Source organism: Durotheca rogersii (assembly GCF_024521655.1).
Source record: "Durotheca rogersii strain YMJ 92031201 chromosome Unknown GGS23scaffold_6, whole genome shotgun sequence".
In the NCBI taxonomy this organism is placed as follows: Eukaryota; Fungi; Ascomycota; class Sordariomycetes; order Xylariales; family Xylariaceae; genus Durotheca; species Durotheca rogersii.
Genome location: NW_026251237.1, coordinates 1,448,871 through 1,460,350, shown reverse-complemented (window position 1 = coordinate 1,460,350; position 11,480 = coordinate 1,448,871). Strand labels below are relative to the sequence as shown.

The 11,480-nt window shown below is 56.2% G+C and overlaps 3 protein-coding genes across 3 annotated transcripts; all 3 read left to right on the top strand.

Annotated features, from left to right (window-relative positions):
- Positions 1-1,284: 1,284 nt before the first annotated feature.
- On the top strand, positions 1,285-3,419 carry GGS23DRAFT_595518 (something about silencing, SAS, complex subunit 4-domain-containing protein; the record flags this gene model as incomplete). The annotated part of the gene is made up of 2 exons (XM_051518324.1): positions 1,285-2,047; positions 2,347-3,419. 2 exons carry the CDS (start codon positions 1,285-1,287, stop codon positions 3,417-3,419), a joined length of 1,836 nt encoding a protein of 611 aa, XP_051373536.1.
- Positions 3,420-5,077: 1,658 nt separating this feature from the next.
- On the top strand, positions 5,078-10,536 carry GGS23DRAFT_465225 (uncharacterized protein). The gene is made up of 2 exons (XM_051514159.1): positions 5,078-10,421; positions 10,529-10,536. The coding sequence occupies exon 1, from the start codon at positions 5,263-5,265 to the stop codon at positions 10,195-10,197; it is 4,935 nt and encodes a 1,644-aa protein (XP_051373535.1). The 5' UTR covers positions 5,078-5,262; the 3' UTR covers positions 10,198-10,421; positions 10,529-10,536.
- On the top strand, positions 10,416-11,328 carry GGS23DRAFT_465230 (uncharacterized protein). The gene has a single exon (XM_051514160.1). It carries the CDS (start codon positions 10,634-10,636, stop codon positions 11,099-11,101), a length of 468 nt encoding a protein of 155 aa, XP_051373534.1. The 5' UTR covers positions 10,416-10,633; the 3' UTR covers positions 11,102-11,328.
- Positions 11,329-11,480: the final 152 nt, after the last annotated feature.

The following is an 11,480-nucleotide window of genomic DNA, read 5'->3' as shown; positions in this document are numbered from 1 at the left end:
TTATAGCGCCCGCTTTAGGCGCCTCCTCACCTAAGCTGTGTCGACGTGCGTGTCTCGATGCACGGTGGAGGTATGCAATATCTGGACGCGATGAGGTTGGCTCGGGTACCTTAGGCACTTAAGTATGTACCTACCTACCTAGGTAGCTATATGTATACCTAGGCAGGCACCCAATATCCCTTCTAAAGGCGAGAATGCGACATGTCCGGTGCCGTAGGGCGGATGTGCCTCTCTATATATAGAACCGTGCCGGTGGTGTCACCCGACATTTGAGCAATGGAATCGAAGAAACGGGGATTCGGATTTCTCCAGATTGTTGTTATTCTACCCGGATCGGTTGGGGGCGCCGGACGGGAACTGGATAGCCAGCGGGCCCAAGCCGTGGGTGAATCCATCCCCGGGTGCTGGAGGAGGTAGCGGCTGAGTCGGGTCGAGCCCATCCCTCGCACTATGCTCTTAGGTACCTAGGCACTTGGAGAACCGGCTTCGCCTCCCGCTATAATCAGCGGCAGTACTTGTGTTGCGGACAGCAATCGTAACTTGTTGCAACTGTTGCCCCCGAGAAAACTGGGCAGACTGTAGGACATATGATAAAGGAGGAAAAGTAGGTATTGACCATCCACGCACAGGATGTCTGCATTATCGGTAGGAGAAATAGCGTCCGATGCCGATAAATTGATGCGTACCGTCTATACCGATCCGCGTACATCCGTCCCGTAGTGATGGTGCATACTTATGAAGCAAGGCAGGGCAAGGCAAGGTAAGGGGGCAAGGTCCGGAGGATTAATGCACCTAAGGTTAAGACGGGCGTCGCTGTAGGCGTCACTGTAAGCGTCACTATAGGTATATGGGCGTGCCTAACTGTAGGTACCTCTTAGGGCAGTGACGGGCCCGCGGATAACCTACCTATAGCCTATAGGCGGGGTAGGTGCCTAATGTGGCCTAACACCGTCCGCTATAATCTGGGACGGTCGGCGGACACCCGCCTAATCCTTAGGCAGGCTCCAGCTGGCGAAAGGGGGAAGATTCATGGCTGGGTCGAGAGCCGGAATAAAAAGGCCCTCCAGCATCCCATGCACAGGCAATACGCAGGCAGATGCGCAATCGGTATAGGGATGCACCAAGGAGTCGAGGGTGGAAATACCTATCATAATAATACAATACGATACAATTCCATACATTGCCGATGCCTATGCCTTTGCCTATGCTATACCATACTCCATGAATCATCCACCCCTTCCGGTGCCATCATGGTCGCCCTTCTCGTTGCAACCACTCCCACCCATGGCCACCACTTCTTCGCGACGAGCTGAATCGCTCCAGCGCCCGCCCAAACAGGATCAGCACCTCCAGCACCACCACTACCCGCGACGCCATCCGCAGCAGCACGCCGTCAACGGCCATAGTACGAACACCCACGGCGGCACTGGCAATCCGAATGAGAGCAGCAGTCACGCTCTGGCTGTGGCGTCGGCTGCGCACGCTGGTCTCAGCGCCAACGACGTCGCCGCTAAACATGGTCAGATCATCGCGACGCCAATCCGAACGCGAAATTCGCAGCAGATTCATCCTCAGCACAGTCCCGCTCGAATGAAGCGCCCGCTCGATCCCATCGCTAATAACTTTGAACCTCCGAAGCCGAAGAGGACGAGAATCGCGGTCGAGATTCTAGCCAGGCCAGCATCGCACGACCAGCCGATCAGCCCACCCCATAAATCCATCATCGTGAAGCCCCAACGCCCGCCCACGGGCCACGACCGCCAACCTGCTGCGGTCGCGTCCGCGACTCGTAAGCCCCCCTTCTCTCCCTCCCAGCCGGCGACGACGGCGACGGCAGCAGAGCCAGGTCCGAAAAAGTATAGGGAGAAGGCATTCAATGGAATTAGACACGAATTGGACAAGCTGCAGCCGAGTGCCGCCGATGCCAGCTCGACGGAGCGGCCCGGTCGCAAGTTGCGGTCACAGAAGGCCACCCGGTTCAAGAGCGAGTTGTCGGCGTATTTTCCCGACTACGACGAGGTCATCGGCAATGATCCCAAGGAACAACGTACGTGCCCTACTTACTGTCTCTCCGTCCACCCCGTCATTATCCCGTTCTCTCTTGTCCTTTAATTAAAAAATATCTTGCTCGTATTTTTGTTTATTTATTTCGTTCCCTACCGTAATCTCTGCGTATTCCTACCTCATACACAGATATATGTACCTACACGTATACATAGCATAGCCACACACACCTCCCATATTCCTTCTCTCTCCCTCCCCTTAAAAAAACCAGCATCAATAAACCCCCCCGGCCGCAAATTCATTCGTAGTTCGGTTGCTAACGGCGGCGCTTATCTACTACAGACATCCTCAATCTCGATACCCCAATCATCCTCATCGACACCAATCCCGATCCTGATCCCAATCCCAATCCCAATCCCAGTGCAAACCCCCTCCTCCCCCCTACTCCACCATTACTACTGCCAATATCCACTCCCGACCAGGCGCTAGAATCGGCCCAGCTGCCCCGCCCAACAGTGCGAACTTATAGCGACCACTTGTTTACCGATCTGCACGACTCACAGCGAATTGACTTTTCGTTCTTGGAGGCCAGGTACACCGGCAAGGAGGTTGCAGACCCCTTGATCGATTCCTACTTTGAGCCCTCACATAAGAGGGCCGAGAGGCTGGAGAAGTCGATCCGGAACACGGAGAAAGGCCGCGCCCAGCATGAAAAGGACCAGATCATCCGCTTGCTCAACGAGCTACAAGGCCACGACTGGCTGAGAACGATGGGCGTGAGTGGCGTGACGGAAAGCCGCAAGAAGACCTTTGAGCCTGCCCGAGATCACTTCATCAGCGGCTGCCAAGCCATCCTAGAGAAGTTCCGGGCGTGGAACCAGGAAGAAAAGAGGCGCAAACTGCAGAAGGAGCGGGCCCTGGCCGAGGAGGCGGAGGAGGGCGAAGAGAAAGGCGCGGACTCTGACTACGCGGGGGAGGAATCTTCGGACGGCGACGAGGAGATGGCCGAGGCCGAGACCGAAGGAGACGACGCTCACGACGGGGACAGCGACAGCGACGGCGATCCCGTCGACTATGGCGACGTCGATCCCTCTGCGAGGCAGCTTCATGCGGAGGCGCTGGCGCGAGCGAGATATGCTGCGTCGGGTTCTAAACGATCCCGCGGCGAGCCTCCGCCAAAGTCGCCGGAGGCTCATGTGGCGAAAGAGTTCACCTCATTCTTTAAAAAGAAGCACCAGCGCGACGCCGCCCTAAGTAAAGGTCGTCGGAGAGGTAGAACGATTTTGGCTTGGGGCCATCCCGTACCAGACCCGGTGGAATACGACTTTGATCTGCCCGAGGAGTACCGCGACACGGAGACCTTGAAGGCGCACGAGAGGCGGAAGCGGAGGGATAGGCGTCAGCATAGACACTGACCGGAGCTCTTAGGATCTATTAGGCCTCCTCCGAACACTTAGAGTGGGCTGAAAAACGGCTGTTCGCCTGTTCGTGGGGCGTACAACTCGGCACCGAGCGAGGCTACCTGCCGCGGCGGCCAGAGCCGAAGGGTCCCCTAGCTTTAGAATCGCGCTCAAGCTGGCTGTATTAATTAGGTTGCTGCATGGCTTGGGCTGGATACGCAGCCGTAACCAGACCCCCGGATGTGTCGTAGCACTCCGGAGCTGCGACTTGCAGATTGGAGGCACTGACGTCGACGGTTGCATTTGGCTCGGGTCCTATCGATGTACATATGTAGGTATATATATGCCTTCATCTCCCTCCCTAGCCCTCGCTAGATATCTCGTACCAACAGGCTTGGGGGTTCACGCATCGAACGGGCATTTGGAACACCTACCTAATGCACCTAAGGTAGGAATACTGGAGAAGGTCGGCGGGCACTCTGCACCTAGAAAAAATAAACATCCTTTTCCCACGGGAATATCGCTGCCCCCTTTTTCTCCGTGCCTTGCGTGTCTAGCACCGAACCTAACAGAGCCTAGGCCTCGTCGCGAGTCTCGCGGAGTGCCGAGACTAGACACGTAGGGACCTATGTAGTAGACCCGGAGGCCACGTATCCAACGTAAAATCCCAGGCACAGACACTGAACAGAGCTAGGATTTGCCCGGAGAGAGACTACGCGCCCGCGTCGGTACACAGGGTGCGTGTGAGGTTGCCTCTATACGTAGTAATTTGCCACGTCTACAGCAGATGGCGGTTGGATGGCCTCGGGGAATTTTGCGGCGCTCCCAGTACCAAGATGCAGAAGGGCAAGTTGATCGAGGGTCGGATCTCACTTTATATGATCAACCTGGCCCATGCAGCATTCTCATCCGTACCCCGGATGTACCGCCTCCACCTAGATTAGGTACCTCTGAGTAAAGTGCTGATGTTACCCAGTGTTACCTACCGTTACCGTCTGGGCCGTAAGGACTTGATTACCTTTCTAGCCTTTGGGCAGGCTAGGCTATCTGAGGTAAGTGTAGAACCTCAAGCACTTAACGCAGCTAACTCGGCAGCTGAGTCATCATCGACCCGCATCCCCACGGACCTATACGGGGTTACCTAGGCCGATATGTGAATGTCCAGGTACATGGATACATATAACAGCACACGACGGCGCGCGTCGGGCACAGACCACGAGGTTGCTAGGTGAGTCGATAGGTTGGTTATCTAAGGTTAGGTAGGTAGGCCAGTTAATTTTCCCCCAGGACATCATCAATTTCATGCCGCTCACTCCCACTCCTACCTGTCAGCTTCATATCTGCTGGTCCCGTATTCCGTCTGGCGAGTGAGCGCCTCCTCCTGTGAATCATACATGCGTCCGGCACGCGGGATCTCGAGAGATCAGGCCTGCCATCGACCGACCCGACCTTGCATGCGTCTAGACGACACATCCCTAAGCACCTGATCCAGCGGTGCGTGGCCTCGTCACCAGCTTCAGAGACGCCCCCGTCTCTCGGGCGATCAACACCACTCCTTGTCCTCGAACAACTGCCCCTCGTCGAGGCGACCTGTAGAAGAAGCACCGCATAGAGAATTCATGGTCGCGGCACCGATCCCTCCGAGGCCCTGAGCAAGCCGGCTCGAGAACGGTCCCTTCATCCTTACCCTACCTTATCAAAATCGCCTCGCGCGAGCAACTCACGCTGCGCACCCGATCATTAACGCTCCCGCGCACCTCGCGCAAGGTCTCCCCGTCCCATTCCGCCTCCGACAGAAACGTACCCCGATGAGTAATACAATACTGTGACAGCACAGCGGCTTCGCGGACGCCCGACAATGCCTGGCATCGTGGAGCCAGAGCCCGCCGCGACAGGCGACACCCCTCCCGTCGAACTTCCCGTCGACGACACCCCCCCGCGTCCATATGTCGTCTTTACCCAGAATGTCGACATCGACATCGATTTCCGCGAGAAGCGCATCTCCGGTCGATCCCATATCCTCATCGTCCCCACCACAGACATCTCTGAAGTCTTTATCGACGCCCGCCAGTGCGAAATAGACGTGAAGCAGATCACCGTGTCCAACTGCGAGGTGGACGCCTCCTACCGCGACCCTTGCGAGTGCGTGCACACGCCTGGGCATTACGAGTGGTCGGCGCCTCAGTGGGGGATTAGGAAACACCGCATGGGGTCGCTGTTGCACCATCGACGCAAAGAAGTATCTGCGCTGGATCACGACTTAAAATGCTGCACCCCTCTCAACGGGTCCATCAGGGTCCAGCTGCCGAGTGTAGACGAAGTGCTACGGAAGAACCGAGATTCGCAAAAGAGCGACCAGCAGGACCTCCTCCTACACTCCGATGGCACCATAGGCGGCTACAGGATTAGCATCCCCTTCAAGCTGAAGAATTCCTGCGACGGGCTGCAGTTTGTCGGTGTTGACGAGGTGGATACCCGTTACCCACACGTCTATACCCGCCACTCCTTCGAACCCGGCACCGCGTCCGCTATCTTCCCCTGCATCGACGACCCCGGCTCGCGGAACTCTTGGAGGATATCGATCACCTTTCCCCGCACCGTCAGCGATGCATTTTACAAGCCACGCGAGGCGCACCAGCAGGCTAAGGGTGTTGGTGGCCTCAACGGAAGTCGCAAGCGAAAGCACGGCGAAGAAGAGCCCAGGCATAGGGACGTTACGCTGACCGAGGAAGATAAGCTTCTCGAGATGACTGTCGTTTGCTCTGGCTACCTGACCGGTGAAGTGGTTAATAAGGACGACGAGACGAAGAAGACCATGACTTTCGAGGTCGACAAGAATAAAGCGGCGAAACATATCGGTTTCGCCGTCGGCCCTTTCGAGCATATCGACCTGTGGTCGGAATTCCGAAGCGAGGAAGACGACACTAAGCTTGGTGCTAACGCCGTCAAGGTTCACGGTTACTGCTTACCAGGTCACGCGGAAGAAGTGAGAAATACTTGCGCCGCCCTCGTCACGGCCGTAGACCATCTCGTCCTCACGTTTGGCCGGTACCCCTTTGAGAGTTACAAGGTCTGCTTCGTCGACGACATGATCGAGGAGACTATACCCATATGCGCGTTCTCCTTGTGTAGCACAAGGCTGCTGTACCCTCAGGATATCGTCGACGACGAAGTCGACACCACCAGAACGCTCGTGCACGCGCTCGCGAGCCAGTGGTTTGGAGTCAACATCATCCCCAATACCAAAGCGGACATCTGGCTTGTCGTTGGCATCTCGTGGTTCATGACCGACCATTTCATCAAAGCGCTGTGCGGGAATAACGAGTTTAGATTCCGGATGAAATCGATGGCGGACCGCCTCGTCGAGGTCGACATACGACGACCCTCTCTGCAAGAGATTGGTGAACACCTCTACCTCGGTAATTTCGAAGTCGACTTCATGAATCTCAAAGCACCCCTAGTGCTTTTCATTCTAGACCGACGCCTCTCGAAGTCGTCGGGCACCGCAAGTATCTCCAAGATCATATCTCGCATGGTCAGCAAAGCCAATACGTCTGGCCAAGCCTCGGACGAAGTCTTAGGGTCGGATGCCTTTCGCAAAGCCTGCGAGAAGGCAGGGAACACGAGGCTGGAACATTTCTGGAATCAGTGGGTCGTGATGTCAGGTTGTCCCAGATTCGACGTCTTCCAGCGGTTCAACAAGAAACGGTTGTGTGTGGAAATGACGATCCGACAAACGCAAGACATCGCCTTTATCAAAGCCAGGCCAATCGACAAGGATAATTTCTGGAGAGACATTGTGGAGGAGAGCCACGCTGTTTACGCCAACGAGCCGCAGCAGTCCTTTACCGGACCTATGACCATCCGGATCCACGAAGCGGATGGCACACCTTACGAGCATATTGTAGAAATCCGGGAGGACGCTGCCAAATCTGTGAAATTCGAGATACCCTACAACACGAAGTATAAGCGACTTAAGAGAAATCGCCGGCAACGTGAAAGGGCATTGGCCAGCAGCAACGCGAGGGGCAACGAGGAAAGCCAGAAGGATCTCTACTACCTGGGGGACGTCATGCAACATCTGGATGAGATCGAAGAATGGGATTTCCGTGACTGGGACGAGGAAACCGAAGCGAAGATGGACCAGGAATCCTACGAATGGATCCGGATGGACGCCGACCTCGAGTGGCTCTGCGACATGCAAACCAATCTTCCTCCGTACATGTACGCATCACAGCTGCAGCAGGACAGGGATGTTGTTGCCCAGCAAGATTCTATGTTATTCCTCCACCGGAGCTTCTCTAAGACCGGACCTCACCCCCTCGTATCGACCATATTAACTCGGACCCTGTTGGACCCTCGATATTACTATGGGATACGCATAATGGCGGCGAACGAGCTCCCTCGCCACGCCGTAAACGAGCACGTGAACTGGATCGGTCTCCGCCATCTCCTCAAGACTTTCCAGCACTTTTTCTGTCATCCTGGCACATACACGCCGCTCCCCAACGACTTCTCGGACAAACGTCAGTACCTAGTACAATGCGCGATCCCAGAAGCCGTCGCTCGCATCCGCGGCGAAGACGGCAAGTGCCCTAAAGAAGCACGGAGGTTCATACTCGAACAGCTCCAGGCCAACGACAACACGAACAACGTCTACTCGGACCACTTATATATCTGTAGACTAATCAGGGCTCTAGCAATCTGCCAGGTTCCCGACGAGAAGAAAGCCGGTCAGCCGCAAATGAACATGTCCATGTCGTTTGAAGACGGCGAAGATGAAGAAATGCTAGATGCCGTTGACTTGGAACCCGAACAGTTTCGGGACTCAGCGGTGGAAGAAATCGAGCGGTTCCGTAGGATGGACCAGTACTCGCCCTCCCACCAAAATTGCTTCACCATAGCCGCTCTCGACGCCTTTTGCCACCTAATGAAGGCAAAGGTCATCCCCCTCAATCCTATCATGTTCATCCAGTATTTACAAGATAAGACTTTCGACCTGGTCCGGATTAAGGCCTGCGAATCGCTTGTCGAACTAGGATTGCTAAGAAACACATCATTCCTACGGTATTTCTTAGCATTGGTCAGTACCGACTCTTCGCCCTATGTCCGAGATCGACTGTTTAAAGCACTCTGCCGCGGTCTTGCCAGCATCGCGATAGGGGAGGACGAGCAGCCTGGTAAACAGGCGCCAGCCCAACCGGCAGAGGACGGCCTCATTGTCGAGCAGGACACCGCAATTATAGAAGCGAAGCAGAAAGCAAAGGCCCGCAAAGAGAAGCTCCCCGCGGCTCTCGAGGCTCTTAAAGCCGAGACCACGGATGACGAGGACCTACAGGCGGCTGTCTGGAACGCGATCGAATCACCCGTTCTTACCGTCGCCGAGCGGATCAATTTCCTTGAGCTTTGCTCGATACTATTCGAGGAAGACCAATCTCTGCTGATACACATCGCGTATCCTACCTACTGGACCGTTGAACGCGGCGAGAAGACTCGACACAGATGTCTGGTCACATTTAAGAGGCATTCCAGAACGAAGCCGCGCAAATCATACCCTCCTACACATCCACCTCCACCCAAGCCAGAACCCAAGCGAACTATCACTCTGAACCTGAACCGTAGTATGAGCTTCAGCGCGAAAGCTACTACTCCTGCGGCCGTCCAATCCCCGCCCCCATCGTCAACGTCAGCTTCTGCCCCTAAACCATCCGATACTGTCCTAGTGCCAAAATCGGCTACCAACTCTACAAAGCAACCGCCCACCCCGAGAGAAAAGGCGAAGGACAAATCCAAGGAGAAACTTAAGGAGAAACCTAAGGAGAATCCGAAAGAGAATCCCAAGGAGAAGCCGAAAGAGAAACCAAAAGAGAATTCCAAGGAGAAACAAAAGGAGAAGCCAAAAGATAAGCCAAAGGAGAAGTCATCCACTCCTATGCCGAAGCAGCCAGCGGTTCAAGGCCCGAAGGAGAGAACGCCACTAAAGCAGGCGAAGCAAGCAGGCGGCGCCGCCCCGCCACGAGGGGCTACCCCATCCATCTCGCTCGAGAAACCGAAGACCAGCGAATCTTATAGAGATAACATCTCTGCCCTGCCCCCTCCGCGACCTACCATTGAGCATGCCCCGCCGGAACCGAAAGCAGGACCCCCTAAAGTCAACGGGAACGGCAATTTAGCTCCCGCCAAGCCCTCGAAATCACTGAAGAGGGCGAGCACCGAAAGCGACGGGCCCCGGCCATCCAAGCTCGTCAAACTCGACACGTCCAGAATCCCTAGGAAGGAGTTGGAGTTGCTTGGAAAGAGCTCTAAGCCTACCATGCCCGTCAAGCTCAAGTTCAACGGCTGGCATAAGTTGCGCCGACGCAAGGACGGCCACCAAGCAGGATCGATCCGCGCCGCGCCTAAGCATCGCAAGCCGGAGGACGCGTCTGGCAGCAATGGCAGCACCGCACGTCCTCCCGCCCCGACGATCTCGTCGAGCAAAAAGGTTCCTGCGCAGGCTTCGTCGTCGACATCGGCGTCTTTCCCTCACAAAGCGCTACCCGCCGCCCCCGGCTTGTCCTCCGCTCACCCGCTCCCTTCTCAACCCTCTTCGCAATCCTTGTCCCAAGCCCAAGCCCAACCGGGAGGGGGCAACGGCACTGGGAAGCCGCGAAAGCCACTTCCGGACATGCGTAAACCGCTGCCATCGGCCGCACCCGGCGGTGCCGCACTGTCGAAGCCCCCTTCGGCGTCGCCTCCCGCGTCCAAAGGCCCGACAAAGTTCAAGATCAAGTTCAATCCTCCGCCCTCCTAAATGGCTTCGCCGCCTGTCTTTAGGGCAGCGGGGAGATGTGTAAAGGAGCAGCTTGATCGCCGCTACCGTACTGTGCCGGGGGGGTCTGCGCGAAAGGGGGAGGAGAGGGGGACGGATGTGACGGATGGGATGGGATGCTTGGGTACGGGACGTGGGACTGGATGGTTGCTAGTCATCGGCTGATATGGTGTTCGCGATGGCTGTATTTTCACTTGCCCTCTTCAGTAAATACCCCCCCCTCCCCCCACCCTCCTCCTCTCCTCCCCAGCCCTCAGCAAACCTCATCTTCTCATTCCCTTCTACCTGAGAGATTTGACAGGTCTTTTTTAAGTGCGCTCGAGCGCGAGCACGAAATTTTACTCATTCCAGCACGGCGACGGTCGCGGGCGTGCGTAGACGAAATAGAAGGGCACCCAAAAGAAAAAATAACCGGGCTATGCGGATCGTAGCGGACTCGCCCCGTTCGCGCGTGACGGTAGCACATGTATACCCGCCATCCGCCGGTGTAGGCTATGAGGGACGGCGAGGGGGGAGCGTGTCTCGACGCCAAGAGGCATCTAGGCCCCTCTCCCTATCCATTGTCGTTTTTGGTTTCCCTGTCCACTTCAGCGCTCTGCCGGATTTTGTTTTTTTCCTCTTTTTTTTTTTCTTCATTTCTTCTGGCATCGGGTTCCACTGCGCGTTCCGGTCTGCATGGCAGCGGCGGCGTTTTCGGGGGGAGAGAGCGGGAAGCGAGATGTGCACACACATAGATACGGAGGAGGAGGGTGCGCGGAAGAGGAGAGGAGGCGCGGAAAGCGGTAGTATAGGAAAGCAGGGCAGGCGTCCAGGATGGAAGCATAGCGAGCGAATCAATAAATACACACCATCGCCAGTTACCCCCTTCTTCCCCTTTCAGCACTGAGTAGTGATAGGGCTGCTTACTCTAGGTCCGACGGGTGCGTCAGGGCCCGGGATGTTTGGGATGGCGGAATGCATGAATGAATGAATGCGTTGCCTGCGTGTCTCTCCCGGCTGCAGCGCCAGCGCCAGCGGCCCTGACTCTCTCCCCCCCTCTCTCTCTCTGTGTGTGTGTGTCTGTCTGTCTAGGTATACCCGTAGCCGTGGCGCTGTCTCTCTCTCTCTCTTTCTTCTTTCCTCCCCCCCCGCTCCCCTACATATCAGCACTACCTACGCACACCAGCTGCACGAATGTCGCCGCTAGTCGGTCGGCGGCAGCCCGCCGGGCAGAACCACGAGAGCTGTAGGACCAGGTGCCAGCCTGGCGGCGCTTGCTCTAGCGG

Excerpts from the sequence above, each read along its gene's own strand:
- GGS23DRAFT_465225 (XM_051514159.1), top strand. The coding sequence starts at position 5,263 with ATGCCTGGCATCGTGGAGCCAGAGCCCGCCGCGACAGGCGACACCCCT.
- GGS23DRAFT_465230 (XM_051514160.1), top strand. The coding sequence starts at position 10,634 with ATGCGGATCGTAGCGGACTCGCCCCGTTCGCGCGTGACGGTAGCACAT.